The sequence below is a fragment of the Ciconia boyciana genome, chromosome 30 (genome assembly GCF_034638445.1).
Source record: "Ciconia boyciana chromosome 30, ASM3463844v1, whole genome shotgun sequence".
In the NCBI taxonomy this organism is placed as follows: Eukaryota; Metazoa; Chordata; class Aves; order Ciconiiformes; family Ciconiidae; genus Ciconia; species Ciconia boyciana.
The window spans coordinates 1331744-1356931 of record NC_132963.1 but is presented as its reverse complement, the minus strand read 5'-3'; the positions used below and the strand labels follow the sequence as shown (position 1 = coordinate 1356931).

The following is a 25188-nucleotide window of genomic DNA, read 5'->3' as shown; positions in this document are numbered from 1 at the left end:
TTAAGGCCCTGAGGGGTTAATTAAGACCCTGGGGGGGTCATTAACACCCTGGGGGGGTCATTAAGACCCTGGGTGGGGCAATTAATTAAGACCCTGTGGGACTAATTAAGACCCTGGGGGGGGTAATTAAGACCCTGGGGGTGTTAATTAAGATCGTGGAGGGGCAATTAAGGCCCTGGGGGGGTAATTAAGACTCTGGTGGGTTAATTAAGACGGGGGGGTAATTAAGACCGTGGAAGGATAATTAAGACCCTGGTGGGTAATTAAGACCCTGAGGAGGTTAATTAAGAGCCGGGGGGTAATTAAGAGCCTGTGCAGGTAATTAAGACCCTGGGGGGTAATTAGGACCCGGGGGGGTAATTAAGACCCTGGGGGGGCAATTAATTAAGACCCGGGGGGTAATTAAGCCCCGGGGCGTTAATTAAGGGCAGGGGGTCATTAACCCTCGGCGGCGCTAACGAAGGCTCCCAAAAGGCGGCAGCGGGGGTGGGGGAGCATTTAATGAGGGGGGAGGGGCGAGGGTGGGGGAGGGGCGGTGCGGGGGTGGGGGAGGGGTGGGGTGGGGAGGGGAGGGGCGGGGAGGGGCTGGTCGAAGGGGAGGGGCGCATCCAAGGGGGCAGGGCGGGGCAGGGGCGGGTGCAGGGGGGAGGGGCGGAGCGGGGTGGGGGCGGGGCCGTGGGCGGGGCCGTGGGCGGGGCGGGGGCGGGGCCCCTCATCCCAGCAGGCGGCTGTACTCGGCCAGGGCGGAGGATTTCTTCACCCCGTCCCAGATCCGAGCGGCGTAGTGGAACCTGCCCGACCAGTACGGACCAGTATGAACCAGTAGGAACCAGTACAAACCAGTACAAACCAGTACAAACCAGTATAACCCAGTACAAACCAGTATAACCCAGTACGAACCAGTATAACCCAGTGTGACGCCTCCCAGGGCCCATCAAGACCTCACCAGTCCCTCCCAGTCCCTTCCCAGTGCCTCCCAGTTGTTCCCAATCACCCCCCAGTTCCCTCCCAGTGTATCCCAGTCCCTCCCAGTGCCCCCCAGACCCATCGCAGTCTCTCCCAGTCCCTCCCAGTATAACCCAGTCCCTCCCAGTCCCTCCCAGTCTCTCCCAGTCCCCCCTAGTCCTCTCCCAGTTCCCTCACAGTCCCCCCCAGTCCCTGCCAGTGCCCCCCAGTCCCCTCCCAGTCCCTCCCAGTTACTCCCAGTCCCCTCCCAGTATATCCCAGTTCCCTCTCAGTTCCCCCCAGTCCCCTCCCAGTCCCTCCCAGTATAACCCAGTCCCTCCCAGTCCCTCCCAGTCCCCCCCAGTCCCTCCCAGTCCATCCCAGTTCCCCCCAGTCCCCTCCCAGTCCCCTCCCAGCCCCCCCAGTGCCCCCCAGTCCCTCCCAGTTACTCCCAGTCCCCTCCCAGTGCCCCCAGTCCCCTCCCACTCCCCTCCCAGTGCCCCCCAGTGCCCCCAGTCCCCTCCCAGCCCCCCCCAGTGCCCCCAGTCCCTCCCAGTCCCCCCAGTGCCCCCAGTCCTCCCAGTCCCTCCCAGCCCCCAGTCCCCCCAGTCCCTCCCAGTGCCCCCCAGTCTCACCAGTTCCTCTCGGTCAGGAGGCTGTGGGAGAGCTGGGCCCGCGCAACCCCAGGACCCTCCCCGCAGCCGGGCCAGGAGGGCCCCGAAGGCGCCGTGGCCGCGGTAGGGGGAGGAGCGGGAAGAGGGCGCCCTCCCCCACCTGCGGGCAGGGGGCTCAGACGGGGGGAGGGGTGGGGGAGGGGTCCCGAGCGCCGGGGTCTCCCTGGGGAGGGGGTGGGGGAGGGGGTGGGGGAGGGGAAGTTGTGGGCGGGGGGAGGGGTCCCGAGCGCTGGGGTCTCCCTGGGGAGGGGGTGGGGGAGAGGAAGTTGTGGGGTGGGGGAGGGTCCCGGAGCTGGGGTCTCCTTGGGGAGGGGGTGGGGGAGGGAAGTTGTGGGGTGGGGGAGGGGTCCTGAAGGGTGGGGTCTCCTTGGGGGAGGGGGTGGGGGAGGGAAGTTGTGGGGTGGGGGAGGGGAGGGTCCTGAAGGGTGGGGTTGTGGGGGGAGGGGTGTGGGGAGGGGTGTGGGTCCCATCAGCCGCGGTGCTCACCTGGGGTGGGGTTGGGGGAGGAAGCTGTGTGTGTGTAGGGGGAGGGGGTCCCGAAGGGTGGGGTCCCCTTAGGGGTGGGGAGGGGCGTGTGTGTGTGTGTGTGGGGGGATATCCTTGCTGGGGTGGGGGAGGGGCGTGGGGGTGTTCCCGAAGGGGGGGTGGTGTCCCCTTGGGGGTGGGGGAGGGGCGTGGGGGTGTTCCCGAACCGTGGGGTCCCCTCATGGGGGGGGGGAGGATCGGGGGGAGGGGAGGGGTGCGGGGGAGGGGCGCGGGCTCTCACCGGGGCGGGGGGGTCCTCGCCCTCCTCCTCCAGGGGGCAGGAGGAAGAGGTTGACTTCGGCCTCCGGGCAGCCCTGGGGCAGCCCCGGCAGCAGCTCCCCCATGGACAGCGACCCTGCCGACAGCAGCCGTCCGCACCGCCCCTCCCCACCCCGCAGGGCCCTCCTCCCCCAGACCCTCCCCCCCCCATCCCCCAACCCAGAGGGGCACCCGAGGGTCCGGGAGTTCCCTCCCCCGCCCAGACGGGCGTCCAACCATCCAGGACTCCTCCCTCCCCCACCCAGAGGGCGCCCGGGTGGCCGGGACCCCTCCCCTCCCCCATGGGGACCCCTCCCCCACCCAGAGGGCACCCAGGCATCCGGGAACTCTCCTCCCCCCATAAGGGCACCCAGGTGTCTGGGACCCCTCCCCCTCCCCATAAGGCACCCAGGAACGCAGGACCCCACCCCTCCCCATAGGGAACCTCTCCCCCACCCATAGAGCACCCAGGCATCCAAGGACCCTCCCCTCCCCGCTATAGGGCACCCAAGCATCCGGGAACTCTCCCCCCCCCCCATAAGGGCACCCAGGAGTCTGGGACCCCCACCCCTCCCCCATAGGGAACCTCTCCCCCACCCCTAGGGCACCCCTCCCCCACAGGGCCCCCCCCAGCCGCACCCTTGTACTTGAGGTGCGAATGCGCCATCAGCCGCTCCAGCACCCGCTGCATCTGCCGCAGGCGCCGGGGGCAAAAAGCTTCGGGGCGGGCGCGGGTCTGCACGAAAACTGGGGGCAGGGGGGAGGAGGTTATGGGGCTGAGGGGGGCTTGGGGGCCGAGGGGGAGCGGTTATGGGGCTGGGGAGGGTGGGGGGGGGTTGGGAGGGTGGTTTGGGGGCTGGGGAGGGGTTTGGGGGTGGTTATGGGGCTGGGGGGTGGAGGGGTCAGTTATGGGGCTGAGGGGGTTTGGGGGTGGTTATGGGGCTGGGGGAGGTGGGGGGGTTGGGAGGGGTGGTTTCGGGGCTGGGGAGGGGGTTGGGGGCGGTTATGGGGCTGGGGGGTGCAGGGGGTCAGTTATGGGGCTGAGGGGGTGGGGGTGGTTATGGGGCTGGGGGGTGGAGGGGTCAGTTATGGGGCTGAGGGGGTTTGGGGGGCCGAGGGGGTGGTTATGGGGCTGGGGAGGTGGGGAGGGTTGGGAGGGTGGTTTGGGGGCTGGGGAGGGGGTTGGGGGGCGGTTATGGGGCTGGGGGGTGGGGGGGTCAGTTATGGGGCTGAGGGGGTTGGGGGGTGGTTGTGGGGCTGGGGGGTGGAGGGGGTCAGTTATGGGGCTGAGGGGGTTTGGGGGGTGGTTATGGGGCTGGGGGGTGGAGGGGTCAGTTATGGGGCTGAGGGGGTTTGGGGGGTGGTTATGGGGCTGGGGGGTGGAGGGGGTCAGTTATGGGGCTGAGGGGGTTTGGGGGGTGGTTATGGGGCTAGGGGGTGGAGGGGTCAGTTATGGGGCTGAGGGGGGTTTGGGGGCCGAGGGGGGGGCGGTTATGGGGCTGGGGGAGGTGGGGGGGTTGGGAGGGGTGGTTTGGGGGCTGGGGAGGGGTTGGGGGCGGTTATGGGGCTGGGGGGGTTGGAGGGGGTCAGTTATGGGGCTGAGGGGGGTTTCGGGGGTGGTTATGGGGCTAGGGGGGCCGAGGGGTCAGTTATGGGGCTGGGGGGGGTTGGGGGGCCAAGGGGCGGTTATGGGGCTGGGGAGGTGGGGGGTTGGGAGGGGTGGTTTGGGGGCTGGGGGAGGGGGTTGGGGGGCGGTTATGGGGCTGGGGGGTGGAGGGGTCAGTTATGGGGCTGGGGAGGGGGTTGGGGCGGTTATGGGGCTGGGGGGTGGAGGGGGTCAGTTATGGGGCTGAGGGGGGCTTGGGGGCCGAGGGGAGCGGTTATGGGGCTGGGGGAGGTGGGGGGTTGGGAGGGGTGTTTGGGGGCTGGGGAGGGGGCTGGGTTGGGGGTTGGGGGGCTGGAGGGGTGGTTATGGGGCTGGAGGGGTTGGGGGCCGAGGGGGAGTAGTTAGGGGCTGGGGGAGGTGGGCGGGGTTGGGAGGAGTGGTTTGGGGGCTGGTTATGGGGCTGGGGGGTGGTTATGGGGCAGGGATGTGTGGGGCTCACTCAGGTGGGGGACTGGGGGAGGTGGTTATGGGGCAGGGGGTGGTTATGGGGCAGGGATCTATGGGGCTCACTCAGGTGGGGGGAGTGGTCTGGGGGCTGGTTATGGGTCTGGGGGAGGTGGTTATGGGGCAGGGATGTGTGGGGCTCACTCAGGTGGGGGACTGGGGGAGGTGGTTATGGGGCAGGGGGTGGTTATGGGGCAGGGATCTATGGGGCTCGCTCAGGTGGAGGTCTGGGGGGTGGTTATGGGTCTGGGGGAGGTGGTTATGGGGCAGGAGGGTGGTTATGGGTCTGGGGGAGGTGGTTATGGGGCAGGGGGTGGTTATGGGGCAGGGATCTATGGGGCTCACTCAGGTGGGGGTCTGGGGGTGGTTATGGGTCTGGGGGAGGTGGTTATGGGGCAGGAGGGTGGTTATGGGTCTGGGGGAGGTGGTTATGGGGCAGGGGTGGTTATGGGGCAGGGATCTATGGGGCTCACTCAGGTGGGGGTCTGGGGGGTGGTTATGGGTCTGGGGGAGGTGGTTATGGGGCAGGAGGGTGGTTATGGGTCTGGGGGGAGGTGGTTATGGGGCAGGAGGGTGGTTATGGGGCAGGGATCTGTGGGGCTCACTCAGGTGGGGGTCTGGGGGGTGGTTATGGGTCTGGGGGAGGTGGTTATGGGGCAGGAGGGTGGTTATGGGTCTGGGGGAGGTGGTTATGGGGCAGGGGGTGGTTATGGGGCAGGGATCTATGGGGCTCACTCAGGTGGGGGTCTGGGGGTGGTTATGGGTCTGGGGGAGGTGGTTAGGGGGCAGGAGGGTGGTTATGGGTCGGGGGGGAGGTGGTTATGGGGCAGGAGGGTGGTTATGGGGCAGGGATCTGTGGGGCTCACTCAGGTGGGGGTAGTACTCCGAGGGCTCCTCGGGGCCGGCGGCGCCGCTGGGCTCATGGCTGGGGAGGGGTGGAGGGCTTCACCATCTCGGCCGTCTGCAGGAACCTGGGGGCAGAGGGAGGTTAGGGGGCAGCCGTGGGGCAGGGGTTGGGGGGCAGCCGTGGGGCAGGGATTGGGGGTCAGCTGTGGGGCAGGAGCTGGGGTTTGGGGGTCGCCTGGGTGGAGTTACGGGAGAGGAACTTGGGCTGGGGGGCAGTTGTGGGGCAGGGGTTGCGGGGCAGCCATAGGGCAGGGGTTGGGGCGGCTGTGGGGCAGGGGTTGGGGATGGGGGGGTCAGTTGGGGGCCGGGGGGTGGTTGGGGGCATTGATGGGGAAAGAACTGGGGCTGCGGGGCAGCTATGGGGCAGGGGCTGGGGGGCTGCCGTGGGGCTGGGACTGGGGCTCTGGGAAGGGTGGTTGGGGGCTGCCATGGGGCAGAACCTGGGGCTAGGGGATAGTTGTGGGGCAGGGCCTGGAGCTGTGGGGCGACCACGGGGCACGAACCGGAGCTGTGGGGCAGCTGTGGGGCAGGCGTCGGGGCTGGGGCACCACCGTGACATGGCTATGGGGCAGGAACCGGGCCCACGGGGCAGCCGTGGGGCAAGAACCAAGCACTCCTTAAACCCCGCGGGGTGGCTCTGGGGCAGCCGTGGGGCAGATCCTCCCCCCCTCCCCCTCGCTATGGGGCAGACCCCAAAGTTATGGGGCAGGACCCGAGGCCGGGAGGGGGGGGAGCACCACAGGGCGGCCGCAGGGCAGGACCCGGAGCCACGAGGCGGCCGTGGGGCGGCCGTGGGGCGGCCGTGAGGGCGGCCGTGGGGCGGCCGTGGGGCGGCCGTGGGGCAGCCGTGGGGCAGGGCGCACCGGTAGAGGCCGAGGTCGGTGAACCAGTCCTGCACCAGCAGCACCACGTGGCAGACGGTGAAGAGGAAGGCGGCGATCTGCAGCGACTGCGACCCACACGTGTGGGGCAGGGCCCCACAGGGCCGCCAGCCCCTCGTTACCCCCTCGTTAATCAGCCCCAGTGACCCCCCCCATTCTCTCCAGTTAATTATTAATCACCCCTAATTACCCCCTAATTAACCCACCCTAATTAACCACCTCTAATTAACCCCTAATTACCCCCTAATTAAGTGCCCCTAATTAATCACCCCTGATTATCTATCCCTAATTAATCACCCCAATTAAACCCCCTAATTAATCCTCCCTAATTAATCCTCCCTAATTAATCACTCCTAATTAACCCTCCCTAATTAATCACCCCTAAATACTCCCCTAATTAACCCTCCCTAATTAATCACCCCTAATTACTCCCCTAATTAACTCTCCCTAATTAATCATCCCTAATTAACCCCCCTAATTAACCCTCCCTAATTAATCACTCCTAATTAACCCCCCTAATTAATCACCCCTAATTAACTCTCCCTAATTAATCACCCCTAATTAACCCCCCTAATTAACCCTCCCTGATTAATCCTCCCTAATTAATCACTCCTAATTAACCCTCCCTAATTAATCACCCCTAATTACTCCCCTAATTAACTCTCCCTAATTAACTCTCCCTAATTAATCATCCCTAATTAACCCCCAAATTAACCCTCCCTAATTAATCACTCCTAATTAATCACCCCTAATTAATCACCCCTAATTAATCACCCCTAATTAACCCCCTAATTAATCGCCCCTAATTAATCACCCCTAATTAACTCTCCCTAATTAATCACCCCTAATTTACCCTCCCTAATTAATCACTCCTAATTAACCCCCCTAATTAATCGACCCTAATTAACTCTCCCTAATTAATCACCCCTAATTAACCCCCAAATTAACCCTCCCTAATTAATCACTCCTAATTAACTCCCCCTAATTAATCGCCCCTAATTAACTCTCCCTAATTAATCACCCCTAATTAATCACTCCTAATTAACCCTCCCTAATTAATCCTCCCTAATTAATCACTCCTAATTAACCCTCCCTAATTAATCACCCCTAATTACTCCCCTAATTAACTCTCCCTAATTAATCACCCCTAATTAACCCCCCATATTAACCCTCCCTAATTAATCACCTCTAATTAACCCCTAATTACCCAATTGCCCCTAATTAATCACCCCTAATTACACCCCTAATTAACCCTCCCTAATTAATCACTCCTAATTAACCCCCAATTATTTCCAATTAATCATTCCTAATTAATCACCCCAATTGATCCCCCCAATTAATTATTCCTACTTAATCACCCTAATTAATTACTTCAAGATATTATTGCTAATGAATCACTCCTAATTAACCACCCCTAATTAACCACCCATTATTTCCAATTAATTATTCCTAATTAATCACCCCAATTAATTATTCCTATTTAGTCACCCTAATTAATCACTTTTAAGCAATTATTCTTAATTAATCCCCTCTAATTAATCACCCCAAGTCATTATTCCTAATTAATCCCTCCTAATTAATTACTTCAAGGTATTACTCGTAATTAATCACCCCCAATTAATTACCTCAAGAAATTATTCCTAATTAATAACTTCAATATATTATTCCTAATGAATCCCCCAATTAATTACATCAATGTATTATTCCTAATTAATCACCCCTAATTAATTACATCAATGTATTATTCCTAATTAATCACCCCTAATTAATCACCTCAAAGTATTATTCCTAATTAATCACCCCAATCAACGACTTCTAATTAATTATTCCTAATTAATCACCCCTAATTCATCACCCCAGTTGGGCAGCCCTAATTAATCACCCCTAATTAACCACCCCTAATTAACCACCCCTAATTAATCACCCCTAATTAATCACCCCTAATCACTTCCAAGGAATTATTTGGAATTAATCACCCCCAATCAATCACCCAAATTAATTATTTCTAAATAATCACCCCTAATTAATTACTTCTAATTAATTATTCCTAATTAATTCCCGCTCTTATCCCCCCCGTCACCCCCCAGTGACCCCTAATTAACCTCAGCCACCCCTAGATCTCCTCATTAACCCTAATTAACCCTAATTACCTCTAATTAACCCTAATTACCCCTAATTAGCCCTAATTAATCCCCCCTTCTCCCCCCCCTTGGGGCTCTCCCACCCTTCCTACCATCTAATTACTGCCTAATTACTCCTAATTACCCCTAATTACTCCTAATTACCGCCATCACCACCTCACTACCCCTAATTAATCCTAATTACCCCTAATTACCCCTAATTAACGCTAATTACCCCTAATTAATCCCCATTCCCCCTCCCCATTGGGGCTCTTCCACCCTTCCTACCATCTAATTAGTGCCTAATTACGCCTAATTACCCCCAACCACCACCTAATTACCAGTTAATACCCCTAATTATCTCCTAATTACCCCTAATTAACCCTAATTAATGCCCCTTCCCCCATTCCCCTCCCACGGGGCTCTTCAACCCTTATTACCATCTAATTACCGCCTAATTACCCTAATTACCCCCTTCACCACCTCATTACCCCTAATTACTCCTAATTACCCTAATTACCCCGAATCACCCCTAATTACCCCTAATTACCCTTAATTAATCCCCCCCCCCCCCCCGGGGCTCTTCCACCCTTCTCCTCAGCGCCCCGGCCCCGCCCCTCGCTGCCCGGCCCCGCCCCGGCCCCTCACGGCCCCGCCCCCGCCCCGCCCCCTCACTGCCCGGCCCCGCCCTCGCCCCAGCCCCGCCCCGGCCCCTCTCGGCCCCGCCCCGGCCCCGCCCCCCGCTGACGTCAGCCCACCTGCATCTCGACGTAGGTGTGGGGCAGCCCGTACTCGGGCGGCAGCTTCCGGTCGTTGTTGATCAGGTGATCGAGGAGGGCGGGGCTGAGGAGCGGCTGGGGCGGGGCCCGGGGGCCGTCGTCAGCAGCCGTCATGGGGGCGGGGCCCGGCGTCACCGGGGGTCATTAGGGATAATTAGGGGTGATTAAGGGGTAATTAGGGGCGTTTAGGGGGCAATTCAGGGGTAATTAGGGTTAAGTAAGGGGTAATTAGGGTTAATTAAGGGTAGTTAGGGTTAATTAGTGTTAATTAAGGGTAGTTAGGGTTGATTAGGGGTAATTAAGGGGTTAATAGGGGTAATTAGGGGCGTTTATGGGGCAATTAAGCTGTAATTGGCGTAATTAGGGGTGATTAGGGTTAATTAAGCGGTAATTAGGGGTGATTAGCGTTAATTAAGCGGTTATTAGTGGTGATTGGGGTAATTAAGGGTAAATAGGGGTAATTAGGGGCGTTTATGGGGCAATTAAGGGGTATTTGGCATAATTAGGGGTGATTAGGGTTAATTAAGGGGCAATTAGGGGTGAATACGGTTAATTAAGGGTAATTAGTGTTAATTAAGGGGTAATTAGGGGCGATTAGGGGTAATTAAGGGGTAAATACGGGTAATTAGGGGCGTTTATGGGGCAATTAAAGGGTAATTGGCATAATTAGGGGTGATTAGGGTTAATTAAGGGGCAATTAGGGGTGAATAGGGTTAGTTAAGGGGTAATTAGTGTTAATTAAGGGGTAATTAGGGGTGATTAGGGGTAATTAAGGGGTAAATACTGGTAATTACTGGCGCTTATGGGGCAATTAAGGGGTATTTGGCGTAATTAGGAGTGATTAGGATTAATTAAGCGGTAATTAGGGGTGATTAGCGTTAATTAAGGGGTTATTAGTGGTGATTGGGGGTAATTAAGGGGTAAATAGGGGTAATTAGGGCGTCTAGGGGCAATTAAGGGGTAATTGGGGTAATTAGGGTTAATTAAGGGTAATTAGGGTAATTAAGGTTAATTAAGGGCTCATTTGGGGTAATTAAGGGGGATTAGGGGATAATTAAGGAGTAATTAGAGGCAAATAGGGGTAATCAGGTGCGATTAGGGGTCATTAAGGACTAATTAGGGGATAATTAGGGATGATTAGGGATAATTAAGGGGTAATTAGAAGAAATTGGGGTGGTTAAGGGTAATTAGGGGTGAATTAGGGAAGGGGTGATTAATTAGGGGTAATCGAGCTAATTAAGAGTAATTAAGAATAATTAAGGGGTAATTAGCAGGATTTGAGGGGTAATTAGGGAGTAATTAAGAGTAATTAAGGGGTAATTAGGGGGATATAAGGGTGGGACAGCCCCGGGGGGGGGGGCAATAGGAGGGGAAGGGGTAATTAATTAGGGGTACTCGAGCTAATTAAGAGTAATTAAGGGTAATAGCAGGATTTATGGGGTAATTAGCAGGATTTGAGGGGTAATTAGGGACTAATTAAGAGTAATTAAGGGGTAATTAGGGGGATATAAGGGTGGGACAGCCCCGGGGGGGAAGGGGTGATTCATTAGGGGTACTCGAGCTAATTAAGGGGTAATTAGGACTAATTAACCCGCAATTCCGTGGCAAACGCGAGTAATTAGGCTAATTAGGAGTAATTAAGGGCTAACGAGGAGCTGGACGGGGGGCAGGAGGGGGGCAGGGGGCGGTAGGGGTAACGGGGCGCTCTCGGGGGGAGGGGTAATTAATGGGGTTAATGGGGTTAATGAGGGTTAATGGGGGTTAATGGGGGTTAATGAGGGTTAATGGGGGTTAATGAGGGTTAATGAGGGTTAATTAATTAGCGGGGCGGAGCCCCACCTGGGTGTCGAGGAAGACGACGCGCTCCTGGGTGATGAAGAAGTCGATGCCCCCGGTCTGGCTCCCCCCCCGCTCCCGCAGCTCCGGGCCCTGCGGGCGGAAGACGAAGGACCTGGGGGGGGAAGGTGTGGGGCTGGGACCCACGGCGCGACCCACGGAGGGACCCATGGCGGGAGCTGGGACCCATGGCGCGACCCACGGAGGGACCCGGGACCCATGGTGGGACCCACAGAGGGACCCACGGAGGGACCCATGGCGCGACCCATGGCGGGAGCTGGGACCCACGGCACGACCCATGGAGGGACCCACGGCGGGACCCACGGAGGGACCCATGGCGGGAGCTGGGACCCATGGCGCGACCCACGGAGGGACCCGGGACCCATGGTGGGACCCACGGAGGGACCCATGGCGGGACCCATGGCGGGACCCACGGAGGGACCCACAGAGGGACCCATGGTGGGACCCACGGAGGGACCCATGGAGGGACCCATGGCGGGACCCACGGAGGGACCCACGGAGGGACCCATGGCGGGAGCTGGGACCCACGGCGCGACCCACGGAGGGACCCATGGTGGGACCCATGGTGGGACCCACGGAGGGACCCATGGTGGGACCCATGGCAGGACCCACGGAGGGACCCATGGCGGGACCCATGGCAGGACCCACGGAGGGACCCATGGCGGGACCCATGGCGGGACCCACGGAGGGACCCATGGTGGGACCCATGGCGGGAGATGGGACCCACGGCGCGACCCACAGAGGGACCCATGGTGGGAGCTGGGACCCACGGTGCGACCCACGGAGGGACCCACGGAGGGACCCACGGCGGGACCCATGGTGGGAGCTGGGACCCATGGCAGGACCCACGGAGGGACCCATGGCGGCAGCTGGGACCCACGGCGGGACCCATGGAGGGAGCTGGGACCCACGGCGGGACCCACGGCGTGACCCACGGAGGGACCCATGGAGGGACCCATGGTGGGAGCTGGGACCCACGGCGGGACCCACAGAGGGACCCGGGACCCACAGGGAGCCCTCCCAGAGCTCCCTGGTTCCCTCCCAGTCCCCACCAAACCCCTCCCAGTAACTCCCCCTCCCTCCCAGTCCCCTCCCCCTCCCTCCCAGTGCCCTCCCAGTAACTCCCCCTCTCTCCCAGTGCCCTCCCAGTCCCCTCGCAGTCCCTCCCCCTCCCTCCCAGTCCCCTCCCAGTAACTCCTCCTCCCTCCCAGTGCCCTCCCAGTAACTCCCCCTCCCTCCCAGTCCCCTCCCAGTAACTCCCCGTCCCTCCCAGTCCCTCCCCTCCCTCCCAGTCCCCTCCCAGTAACTCCCCTCCCTCCCAGTCCCCTCCCAGTCCCCTCCCAGTAACTCCCCCTCCCTCCCCGTCCCCTCCCAGTCCCCTCCCAGTAACTCCCCCTCCCTCCCAGTCCCCTCCCAGTCCCTCCCAGTCCCCTCCCAGTAACTCCCCCTCCCTCCCAGCCCCTCCCAGTCCCTCCCCTCCCTCCCAGTCCCCCTTCGAGCCCTCCCCTCTATCCCAATCCCCTCCCCTCCCTCCCAGTCCCCTCCCAGTAACTCCCCCTCCCTCCCAGTCCCTCCCCTCCCTCCCAGTCCCCTCCCAGTAACTCCCCATCCCTCCCAGTCCCCTCCCAGTCCCTCCCCTCCCTCCCAGTCCCCTCCCAGTAACTCCCCTCCCTCCCAGTCCCCTCCCAGTCCCTCCCCTCCCTCCCAGTCCCCCTTCGAGCCCTCCCCTCTATCCCAATCCCCCTCCCTCCCTCCCAGCCCCTCCCAGCGCCCCCCGCCCCCTCCCAGTCCCTCCCAGTGCTCCCAGTACCGGGGGTCCTCCTCGGGCTGGTTGGCGGCCAGCAGGGAGAGCAGGGTGGATTTCCCGGTGCCCTGCAGCCCCAGGGCCCCCACCACCAGCACGTCCGTCTGCTCCAGCAGGAACTGGGGACGGGCGGGAACCCGCGTGTGGGGGAGGGGCAGGGGGGGGAGGGCACCCCCTCCCCTCCCCCGCCCCGAGGCGCCCGCCCGCGCCCACCTCCAGGGCGCTGTCGCACCAGTTCATCTGCTCGTCCACCAGTTTGATACTGGTCTTCATCTTCTCCGGGGCCGCCAGCCGGGCTTGGCCGGCGACCGCTGGGGAGGGGCAAGCTTAGGGCCACGCCCCCCCTTCCCCGGCCACGCCCCCTTCCCCACAAGGCCCCACCCGCCTTCTTACCCCCTGCCTTGCTGTTAGCCCCGCCCCCCCGGCCGCAAGCCCCGCCCACGTAGCGTTGGCACCCCACCCAGCAATCTCCACCCCCTGGCCCCGCCCCTTTAGGCTCACCCCAGGCGTTCGCCCCGCCCACCGAGCAGTAGCCCCGCCCCTTCTCAGCAGCCACGCTCCCATGCCTAAGCCCCGCCCCCAAAGCCTGGGCCACGCCCTAAAACCTTAGCCCCTCCCCTGAAGCCTCAGCCCACCGCCTTTAGCCCCACCCAAAGCCTTGACCCCGCCCACACTCATTAAGCCCCGCCCCAAAGCCCCACCCCCGGCCCGGCCCCACCCTCCCCTTCGGCACCCACCCCGAGCATTAACCCCACCCCTCCCCCTTAGCCCTGCCCCTCCCCCTTGGCCCCGCCCACTCACGGTCGAGGGCGCCGGGGGGGGGCAGCCCCCTCCCGTGCAGTTGATAGACGGGCTGGGTGGGGCGGGGCCCCTCCCTCTCGCGGGGCGGGGCCAGCGCCGGCCCCTCCCCCGCGGAGGCCCCGCCCCCGCCCCGCCCTTCCTCCCCCCGCGCTTTCATCAGCACGATGGGCGGGGCCGGGGCGGGGGTGGGCGGGGCCGGGCCTGACCCCGCCTTCGCCTGCTGCTGGGTCGTCGGCGTGCCCACCCCCCCCCAGGAAAGAAGAGTGACGTCAGGGGGGTGGGGCAGGCGCCGGGCAGCCCCTCCCCCACCCCAGGGCTGCCCCTCCCCCACCCCAGGGTGCCCCTCCCCCGCCCCCAGGGTGCCCCTCCCCACGGGTGCCCCTCCCCCACCCCAGGGTGCCCTCCCCCGCCCCCAGGGTGCCCCTCCCCCACGGGTGCCCCTCCCCACCCCAGGGTGCCCTCCCCCACCCCAGGGGTGCCCCTCCCCCGCTCACCCGCTCCCCCGGGGGCTTGGCCAGGATGATGGGCGTCTTCTGCATCAGGCCGGCTGGCTCCTCCCCTCCCTCCTGCCGGGGGGCGGGGTCAGGCGGGGCCACGCCCACCCCTCTGGCCCCGCCCAGGCGCATGGCCCCGCCCCCGCCCCCCCCGTAGCCCCGCCTCTCACCCAGCCGGCGAGCCTCGCCTCTGCCTCGGGGTAGTGACCCTGAAGCCACGCCCACTCTCTTTAAACCACGCCCACCCCATTCAAGCCACGCCCAGCCTGCTTAAACGACGCCCACCTTGTTTAAACTAGGCCCACCCCGTTCAAATAAACCCCGCCCTGTTTAAACCACGCCCACCCCTCTAGCCCCGCCCCCGCTGACCCCGCCCACAACGCGAAGCCCCGCCCCCTCCCCGCACCTAGCGTGGCACATGTGCTGCTGTCACTCACCCCCCAGCTCCGCCCACCTGCCCCTAGCCCTGCCCCCTTCATGGCACCTGGGGCGTGCACCTCCCCTGTCACCCCAGCCCCGCCCCTTCGCCAAGCCACGCCCACGCCTCTAGCCACACCCCCTCCCCTTGCCAGTGCTGCGCACCTGCCCCCGTCACTCACCCCCAAGCCCCGCCCCCGGACCACTCAAGCCCCGCCCACCCCCACCCAGCCCCGCCCCTCCCTCTGCATTGCCCCTGCCTGGTCGCTCGCCCCCGCCCCGCCCACCGCCCCTTTAGCTCCGCCCACCCCGGCCCCGCCCCCCTGGCGAAGCCCCGCCCACCCGTCGGTCTCCGCCCCCGTCAGGCTCCTTCTCCCTCGTCCAGCAGCGCCGCCGCCCGCCCGGGGCCGGGCTCTGCCCCGAGTCCGACATCGCTAACGCCTGCCAGGTGACACGGGGAACCTATAGGAGACCTATAGGAGCCTATAGGGCTCTGTGGGGAGCGGCAGGCGGGACCGCCAGGGCTTTCCTGAGGTAAAATGAGTCCCGGCGGAGCGACACGGGAGGGGCTATAGAGGAAGGGGGAGGAGCTATAGGAGGCGGGGGAGGGGCTGCAAGGGAACGGGGGGAGGGGCTATAAGGCATGGGGGAGGGCCTATAGGGCCCGTAGAGGGGGTTTATAGGGGGGCTATAGGTCCGGCGGAGGGATTCGGGAAGCGGAGGGGCCCTCTGCGCATGCGCCGGGCGGAGGGATACCTGCGGGGGGGCGGCGGTTGCCCCGGTAACGGCGGCGGCTCCCGGCGCTTTCCCGCCTCTCGGCGGCCCCTGGCGCGCGGCGGTGCTGCCCCGCGCGGCGGCCGGCGCGCATGCGCGGGGGGGGCGGAGCCAACGGGCAGGCGCCGTGAGGCGGGTAGGGGCGGGGTGGGAGCGCAAGCCCCTCACTGCGCATGCGCAGGAGGAAATGGGCCGGGGGAGGGGGACTTAAAGGGACAGGCGCCCACTCGGAGGGGGAGGGGCTGGGGGAGCCTGGGTCACGTGGGGACAGCGGGGACGGGGGATGACAGAGGTGTCACCAACGTGTCACTGACACCCCATAACCCCCTAGACCCCTCCCAGGTCCCCTATAGACCCCCTTATAGGTCCCCCAGACCCCCGGACCCCTATAGAGCCCCCAGACCCTTCCTAAGACCCCTATAGACTCCCATAGCCCCCCAGACCCCCTATAGCTCCCCATATCCCCCCAGACACCCCCATACACCCCTATAGCCCCCCATATCCCCCTATAGCCCCCATATACCCACCCCAGACCCCATACACCCCTATAGCCCCCCATATCCCCCTATAGCCCCCATATATCCACTCCAGACCTCCATACACCCCTATAGTCCCCCATATCCCTCCCAGACCCCCATACACCCTATAGCCCCCCATATCCCTGTATAGCCCCCATATACCCACCCCAGACCCCCATACAACCCTATAGCCCCCCATATCCCACTATGGCCCCCCATATATCTACTCCAGACCTCCATACACCCCTATAGCCCCCCATATGCCCCTATAGCCCCCGTATACCCACCCCAGACCCCCACAGCCACCCCAGGCCCCCTATAGCTCCCCATATCCCCCCAGACACCCCCATACACCCCTATAGCCCCCCATATCCCCTATAGCCCCCCATATACCCACCCCAGACCCCATACACCCCTATAGCCCCCATATCCCCCCAGACCCCCCTATCCCCCATAACGCCCCATAGCCCCCCCCAGACCCCTATAGCCCCCCGGACCCCTATAGCCCCCCCAGCACCCCCATCCCGGCCACTGTCCCCAAGACGGGGACACCCCGACAGTGCCCTCCCCCGGGGTCCCCCAAATCCCCCCATGTCACCTCCTCTCACCCCCCCGTCCCCCTGTCACCCCCGGCTCCTGTCCCTCCCCCAATTTGTCACCCACCCCCTTTGTCACCCCCCCCAGGACCCACCTCGCTCATGGCACCTCCCTGATGTCACCCCTGTCACCACCCCCCGTGTCACCCTGTCAGCCCCCGTGTCACCTTGTCACCCCCATGTCACCTCCATGTCACCCCCATGTCACCCCATGTCACCGTCACCTCCCATGTCACCCCCATGTCACCTTGTCCCCCATGTCGTCCTGTCACCCCCATGTCACCATCACCCCCATGTCACCCTGTCACCCCCATGTCACCTTGTCCCCATGTCACCGTCACCCCCATGTCACCATCAACCCCATGTCACCGTCACCCCCATGTCACCCCCCATGTCACCTTGTCCCCATGTCACCGTCAGCCCTGTGTCACCGTCACCCCCATGTCACCTTGTCCCCATGTGACCCCCATGTCACTTTGTCACCCCCATGTCACCTTGTCCCCATGTCACCGTCACCTCCCATGTCACCCCCATGTCACCTTGTCCCCATGTCATCCTGTCACCCCCATGTCACCATCACCCCCATGTCACCCTGTCACCCCCATGTCACCGTCAGCCCCATGTCACCATCACCCCCCATATCACCGTCACCCCCATGTCACCCTGTCACCCCACGTCACCTTGTCCCCATGTCACCCCCATGTCACTTTGTCACCCCATGTCACCTTGTCCCCATGTCACCATCACCCCATGTCACCTTGTCCCCATGTCACTCTATCACCCCCATGTCACCTTGTCCCCCATGTCACCTTGTCCCCATGTCATCCTGTCACCCCCGTGTCACCGTCAACCCCATGTCACCTTGTCCCCATGTCACTGTCAGCCCTGTGTCACCGTCACCCCCATGTCACCTTGTCCCCATGTCACCATCAGCCCCATGTCACCATCACCCCCATGTCACCCTGCCACCCCCATGTCACCTTGTCCCCATGTCATCCTGTCACCCCCATGTCACCCTACATGTCACCTTGTCCCCATGTCACCCCATGTCACTTTGTCACCCCCATGTCACCTTGTCCCCATGTCACCATCACCCCCATGTCACCTTGTCCCCATGTCACTCTATCACCCCCCATGTCACCCTGTCCCCATCTCACCTTGTCCCCATGTCACTCCCATGTCACCGTCACCCCCCATGTCACCTTGTCCCCATGTCACCCTGTCACCTTGTCACCCCCCATGTCACCCTGTCCCCATGTCACCCCATGTCACCGTCACCCCCATGTCACCCTGTCACCTCTCGTCACCCCCTCCCCCCAATAAGGGACTGGAAACCCCCAGGGGCCCCACCCCCCTTGTCACCCCCCAACCCTCGGTGGCACTTGGGGACAGTCCCCAAACTGGGCTGGGGGACTGGGAGGGGACTGGGAGTCACTGGGCCCCCCCCGAAACGGAGCCGAAGCCGTTGGAGTGGTTTATTAACGGCGAAACTCGTTATAATTAATTAATAACGGAGGGGAGGGGACACGTTGGGGACAGGGGAGGCTGACACCCCCGGGGTGGGGGTGACACCGTGGGGGGGAGGGGAGACGGCGCCGTTGGCATGCGGGGACGAGGGACGCGGGGTCAGGCCAGCGCCAGCACTGCGGGGACGGGGGGACATCGGTGTCACCGTCGTGGAGTGACCCCCGATGTCCCCACGTGTCCCCCGCCATGTCCCTGCTGTCCTCCCCCCAGCCACCCGCCTCTGCCTGGTGTGTCCCCCCTTGTCCCCATGCGTCCCCCTCATCCCCAATGGTCCCCCAATGTCCCCACATCCCCCAGTGTCCCCAGTGTCCCCCAGTGTCCCCACGTCCCCCCATCCCCCGTGTCCCCCCAATGTCCCCACATCGCCCCAATGTCCCCACATCGCCCCAATGTCCCCGTGTCCCCCAATGTCCCCACGTCCCCCGTGTCCCCGTGTCCCCACCCCCTCCTCCATGTCCCCCAATGTCCCTCAGTGTCCCCCCAATGTCCCCACATCCCCCATCCCCAGTGTCCCCCAATGTCCCCACATCCCCCAATGTCCCCGTGTCCCCCAATGTCCCCACGTCCCCCATCCCCCGTGTCCCCACCCCCTCCTCCATGTCCCCCCAATGTCCCTCAGTGTCCCCCCAATGTCCCCACATCCCCCATCCCCCAGTGTCCCCCAATGTCCCCACGTCCCCCCATCCCCCCATGTCCCCACCCCTCCTCCATGTCCCCCAATGTCCCTCAGTGTCCCCCAATGTCCCCACATCCCCCATCCCCCGTGTCCCCCAATGTCCCCACATCCCCCAATGTCCCCGTGTCCCCCAATGTCCCCACGTCCCCCATCCCCCGTGTCCCCACCCCTCCTCCATGTCCCCCAATGTCCCCACATCCCCCATCCCCAGTGTCCCCCAATGTCCCCACGTCCCCCGTGTCCCCGTGTCCCCACCCCCTCCTCCATGTCCCCCCAATGTCCCCCAGTGTCCCCCAATGTCCCCACGTCCCCCCATCCCCCAGTGTCCCCCCAATGTCCCCCCATCCCCCAATGTCCCCGTGTCCCCCCTCCTCCATGTCCCCCAATGTCCCTCAGTGTCCCCCCAATGTCCCCACGTCCCCCCATCCCCCAGTGTCCCCCCAATGTCCCCCCATCCCCCCAGTGTCCCTCAGTGTCCCCCCAGTGTCCCCCACTGTCCCCTCACCGGTCAGCGCCTCCTGCGCAAAGTACTTGACGTCGACGTCTTGGTCCTGCGTCAGCTTCTCCAGCACCGGCTTCACCTCGTTCTGCAGCGTCCTGGGGCGGGGGACACGCGGGGACACGTGTGGGACACGAGGGACACGCGCGGGACGTGGGGGTGGGGAGGGGGTGGGGAGGGGGGAGGGTAATGGGGAAACGAACGGGGGTGTCATGGGCGCACTGGGCACCCTGATTGTACTATATACAGCGGGTGTCATGCAAGCACTGCGTGTACTGGGTGCGCTGGGGGCACTGGGTGTACTGGGAGTGCTGGGGGCACTACATACAGTGGCTGTAATGCAAGCACTGTGTGTACTGGGGGTGCTGGGTGCGCTATATGTAGTGGCTGTAACGTAAGCACTGCGTGTACTGGGTGTGCTGGGGGCACTAGGTGCACTATATACAGCGGGCGTCATGCAAGCACTGCATGTACTGGGTGTGCTGGGGGCACTGGAAGGGCTGGGTGCACTATATACAGCGGGTGTCATGCAAGCACTGCGTGTACTGGGTGCGCTGGGTCTACTGGAAGTGCTGGGTGCACTATATACAGCGGGTGTCATGCAAGCACTGCGTGTACTGGGTGCGCTGGGGGCACTGGGTGCACTATATACAGCGGGCGTCATGCAAGCACTGCATGTACTGGGTGCGCTGGGTCTACTGGAAGTGCTGGGTGCACTATATACAGTGGGTGTCATGCAAGCACTGCGTGTACTGGGTGCGCTAGGGGCACTGGGTGCACTATATACAGCGGGCGTCATGCAAGCACTGCATGTACTGGGTGTGCTGGGGGCACTGGAAGGGCTGGGTGCACTATATACAGCGGGTGTCATGCAAGCACTGCGTGTACTGGGTGCGCTGGGTCTACTGGAAGTGCTGGGTGCACTATATACAGCAGGCGTCATGCAAGCACTGCATGTACTGGGTGCGCTGGGTGCACTACATACAGTGGGTACAATGCAAGCACTGCATGTATTGGGGGCACTGGGTGTACTGGAAGAGCTGGGTGCACTATATGCAGCGGGTGTAATGCAAGCACTGTGTGTACTGGAGGTACTGGGTGCACTATATATAGCGGGTGTAATGCAAGCACTGCATGTACTGGGTGCACTGCATGCGGTGGGTGCAGTGCACGGGCTGGATGGACTGGGTGTAACGCAAGTGCTGGGTGTAGTGGATGCACTGCATGCACTGGGCACATTGTTTGTACTGGGTGCACTGCATGCCCTGTGTGTACTGCATGCAGTGCCTGTACTGCACGTGCTGCATGTACCAGGTGTAATGAGTGCACTGGGAGTAACGGGTGTATTGCGTGTACTGGGTGTAATGCAAGCACTGGGGGTACTGGCTGCACTGCATGTGCTGCGTGCACTGCATGCGGTGGGTGCAGTGCCTGCACCACACATGCCGCATGTACTGGGTGTAATGCAAGCGCTGGGTGTAATGGGTGCACTGCACGTACTGAGTGCACTGGGAGTAATGGGTGCATTGCATCTACTGGGTGCACTGCATGCGCTGTGTACGATGCAAGCACTGCATGTACTTGGTGTGCTGTATGTACTGAGAGTGCTGGGTGCACTACATGTACCGGGTGTAATGGGTGCACTGCACGTACTGCGTGCCCTGCATGCACTGGGTGCAGTAGGTGCCATAGGAGTACTGAGTGCACTGGGAGTAATGGGTGCACTGCATCCACTGCCTGCAATGTCTGCACTGGGTGCACCGCACATACCGGGTGCACTGCACATACCACGTGCCCTGTGTGCACTGGGTGCAGCGGGGGTACTGAGTGCACTGGAATTAATGCGTGTACCGCATGCACTGGCCGTACCGGATGCGCTGCACAGGCTGCATGCACTGGGTGGAATGCAAGCACTGAGTGCAGTGCCTGCACTGCACATGCTGCATGCACTGGGTGCAACGTCTGCCCTGCCGGTACTGGGTGCACTGCATGCACTGCCTGTACTGCACGCGCTGCATCTACTGGGTGTAATGCAAGCGCTGGGTGCACTGCATGCCCTGCATGCGCTGGGTGCACTGCTTGTACCGGCTGCGCCGCATGCGCTGCACATACTGGCTGCGCTGTGTGCAGTGGCTGCGCCGCACGTCCCGGGCGCGCCCCACGTCCTGCGTACGCCGGGCGTAAGGCAAACGCTGGGTGCGCTGGGCGTACCGCCACGCGCCCTGGGCGTAGGGCACGCACCGGCTGCACCGCGCCTCCCGGGCGTCCTGCGCGCGCTAAGGTTTACCGCGTGCGCTGGGTGTACCGGGCGCGCCGTACCCGCTGTCGAGGATGGGCCCGATGCGCTGCAGGGACTTGGCGACGTTGAAGCGGACGTTGGCGACGGCGTCGGCCGCCATCCGCAGCACCGTGGGCAGCATCTGCTTCGTCGTGATCTCCTGCCCGCACACCTCCGACAGCACCTGGGGCAAAAGGGGACGCGGGGCGTCGGCGGGGACGGCGACACCCATGGGTGGCGGGGCGACACCCATGGGGGCGGGGCGACACCCATGGGGGCGGGGCGGCTCACGTTGATGCAGAAGAGGGTGGTCATGCGGTGGAGGTAGTTGGGGTCGGCGGCCATGGCCAAGACCTTGGGGACGATGGTGCCCTGGGCCCAATCCTGCCCGAAGCGCTCCACCAGTTTCCGCAGGTTACTGGTGGCCGCCTCCCGGATGGCGTAAACTGGGAGGAGGAAAGCATTCGTACCAGTAAAGACCAGTTTAAGCGGGTGACCGGGTACCAGTTTAACTGGGTAAGCGGTAACACCTCCCAGGGCAGCCAGTAAGTCAGCGTAACCGTCCACAGCAACCAGTAGCTCCCAGTAACCCCCCAAGGGCTCCCAGTAACCCCTGCAAAGGCTTCCAGTAACCTCCCCAGAGATCCCAGTAACCCCCCCCCCAGGTAACCAGTAAATCCCAGTAAGCTCTCCAGCTCCCAGTAACCCCTGCAATGCAAGGGCTCCCAGTAACCCTCCCAGAGATCCCATTAGCCTCCCACCACGTAACCAGTAACTCCCAGTAAGCCCTCCAGCTCCCAGTAACCCCTGCAATACAAGGGCTCCCAGTAACCCCCCCAGAGATCCCAGTAACCCCCCACCAGGTAACCAGTAGCATCCAGTAAGCCCCCCAAGGGCTCCCAGTAACCCCCCAGCAGGTAACCAGTAACTCCCAGTAAGCCCTCCAAGGGCTCCCAGTAACCCTTGCAAAGGTTCCCAGTAACGCCCCACCAGGTAACCAGTAACTCCCAGTAAGCCCTCCAGCTCCCAGTAAACCCTCTAGGAGCTCCCAGTAACGCCCCAGCAGGTAACCAGTAGCTCCCAGTAAGCCCTCCAGCTCCCAGTAACCCCTGCAAGGGCTCCCAGTAACCCCCCACCAAGTAACCAGTAACTCCCAGTAAGCTCTCCAGCTCCCAGTAACCTCCCACCAGGTAACCAGTAACTCCCAGTAACCCTTCCAGGGCTCCCAGTAACCCCTGTCTCTTCCAGTAAACCCACTCGGGGCTCCCAGTAACTCCCAGTAGCCCTGCCAGAGCTCCCAGTAACCCCTGTCCCTTCCAGTAACCCCACTCAGGGCTCCCAGTAACTCCCAGTAACCTCCCCTAGCGCTCCCAGTAACCCCTGTCCCTTCCAGTAACCCCACTCAGGGCTCCCAGTAACTCCCAGTAACCCTGCCAGAGCTCCCAGTAACCCCTGTCCCTTCCAGTAACCCCACTCAGGGCTCCCAGTAACCCCACTCAGGGCTCCCAGTAACCCCCCCTAGTGCTCCCCAGTAACCCTTGTCCCTTCCAGTAACCCCACTCAGTGCTCCCAGTAACTCCCAGTAACCCTCCCAGGGCTCCCAGTAACCCCACTAAGGGCTCCCAGTAACTCCTGTCCCTTCCAGTAACCCCACTCGGGGCTCCCAGTAACTCCCAGTAACCCTCCCAGGGCTCCCAGTAACCCCACTAAGGGCTCCCAGTAACCCCTGTCCCTTCCAGTAACCCCACTCGGGGCTCCCAGTAACTCCCAGTAACCCTGCCAGGACTCCCAGTAACCCCCCCTAGTGCTCCCAGTAACCCCACTCAGGGCTCCCAGTAACTCCCAGTAACCCCTGTCCCTTCCAGTAACCCCACTCGGGGCTCCCAGTAACTCCCAGTAACCCTCCGGGGCTCCCAGTAACCCCCCCTAGCACTCCCAGTAACCCCTGTCCCTTCCAGTAACCCCACTCAGGACTCCCAGTAACTCCCAGTAACCCTGCCAGGGCTCCCAGTAACCCCTGTCCCTTCCAGTAACCCCACTCAGGGCTCCCAGTAACTCCCAGTAACTCTCCAGGGCTCCCAGTAACCCCCCCTAGTGCTCCCAGTAACCCCTGTCCCTTCCAGTAACCCCACTCAGGGCTCCCAGTAACTCCCAGTAACCCTCCAGGGCTCCCAGTAACCCCCCCTAGTGCTCCCAGTAACCCCTGTCCCTTCCAGTAACCCCACTCAGGTCTCCCAGTAACGCCCCCAGGTCTCCCAGTAACCCTCCCAGTGCTCCCAGTAACCGCTCACCGTGGTCGACCAGCCAGGCCATGCAGAGCGAGTTCAGCTTCTCGTCAAAGAACTCCACGCCCTGGGGGGGGGGGAGAAAGACCAGTATAAACCAGTATGAACCAATAAAACCCAGTACCTTCCCCATGTGAATCGCTGTCTCACCAGTGTGAACCAGGACCCTCCCAGTATGGACCACTGCCCTCCCAGTCCCCCCGTAGAAGGCTATACTGCTCTCCCAGTCCCTCCCAGTTTCCCCCCAGTTCCTCCCAGTACCCTACGGAACACCCTACACTGCTTTCCCAGTCCCTCCCAGTGCATCCCAGTCCCTCCCAGTGCCCCCACAGAAGCCCCCAGCGCTCTCCCAGTCCCTCCCAGTGCTCTCCCAGTCCCCCCACAGAAGCCCCCACTGCTCTCCCAGTCCCTCCCAGTGCCCCCAGTGCTCTGCCAGTGCCTCCCAGTGCTCTCCCAGTCCCTCCCAGTGCCCCCACTGCTCTCCCAGTCCCTCCCAGTGCCACCACAGAAGCCCCCAGTGCTCTCCCAGTCCCTCCCAGTGCTCTCCCAGTCCCCCCACAGAAGCCCCCACTGCTCTCCCAGTCCCTCCCAGTGCCCCCACAGAAGCCCCCACTGTTCTCCCAGTCCCCCACAGAAGCCCCCACTGGTCTCCCAGTCCCTCCCAGTGCCCCCACAGAAGCCCCCACTGCTCTCCCAGTCCCTCCCAGTCCCCCCACAGAAGCCCCCACTGCTCTCCCAGTCCCTCCCAGTGCTCTCCCAGTCCCTCCCAGTCCCCCACAGAAGCCCCCACTGCTCTCCCAGTCCCTCCCAGTGCCCCCACTGCTCTCCCAGTCCCTCCCAGTGCCTCCACAGAAGCCCCCAGTGCTCTCCCAGTCCCTCCCAGTGCTCTCCCAGTCCCCCACAGAAGCCCCCACTGGTCTCCCAGTCCCTCCCAGTGCCCCCACAGAAGCCCCCACTGCTCTCCCAGTCCCTCCCAGTGCCCCCACAGAAGCCCCCACTGCTCTCCCAGTCCCTCCCAGTCCCCCCACAGAAGCCCCCACTGCTCTCCCAGTCCCTCCCAGTGCTCTCCCAGTCCCTCCCAGTCCCCCACAGAAGCCCCCACTGCTCTCCCAGTCCCTCCCAGTGCCCCCAGTGCTCTCCCAGTCCCTCCCAGTGCCTCCACAGAAGCCCCCACTGCTCTCCCAGTCCCTCCCAGTGCTCTCCCAGTCCCTCCCAGTGCCCCCACTGCTCTCCTAGTCTCTCCCAGTGCTCTCCCAGTCCCTCCCAGTGCCCCCACAGAAGCCCCCACTGCTCTCCCAGTCCCTCCCAGTGCTCTCCCAGTCCCTCCCAGTGCCTCCACAGAAGCCCCCAGTGCTCTCCCCGTCCCTCCCAGTGCTCTCCCAGTCCCTCCCAGTGCCCCCCCAGTCCCCCCACAGAAGCCCCCACTGCTCTCCCAGTCCCTCCCAGTCCCTCCCAGTGCCCCCA

General features: G+C 62.6%; 2 protein-coding genes across 3 annotated transcripts in view; both read right to left on the bottom strand.

The window, feature by feature from the left end:
• Positions 1-625: 625 nt before the first annotated feature.
• On the bottom strand, positions 626-15448 carry SMG9 (SMG9 nonsense mediated mRNA decay factor). Its single transcript, XM_072848178.1, is given in 17 exon segments — positions 626-791; positions 1581-1640; positions 1642-1719; positions 2106-2172; positions 2386-2499; positions 3042-3149; positions 5379-5443; positions 5445-5483; positions 6282-6367; positions 9178-9273; positions 11038-11149; positions 12866-12978; positions 13073-13170; positions 13661-13883; positions 14155-14226; positions 14914-15012; positions 15328-15448. Coding segments are annotated over 16 exon segments (1500 nt in total). The 5' UTR covers positions 15004-15012; positions 15328-15448; the 3' UTR covers positions 626-712.
• Positions 15449-17971: 2523 nt separating this feature from the next.
• The window catches only part of PPP2R1A (protein phosphatase 2 scaffold subunit Aalpha), a 29461-nt gene continuing 22244 nt past the window's right edge, over positions 17972-25188 (bottom strand). For both annotated transcript variants that reach the window (XM_072848276.1, XM_072848277.1), the window contains exons 11-15: positions 23731-23791; positions 21731-21885; positions 21481-21623; positions 19168-19259; positions 17972-18102 (exon numbers count right to left, since the gene is read on the bottom strand). In XM_072848276.1, coding sequence (XP_072704377.1) covers positions 18086-18102; positions 19168-19259; positions 21481-21623; positions 21731-21885; positions 23731-23791 — 468 coding nt within the window. In that variant the 3' untranslated portion in view covers positions 17972-18085. The remainder of the gene's footprint in view (positions 18103-19167; positions 19260-21480; positions 21624-21730; positions 21886-23730; positions 23792-25188) is intronic.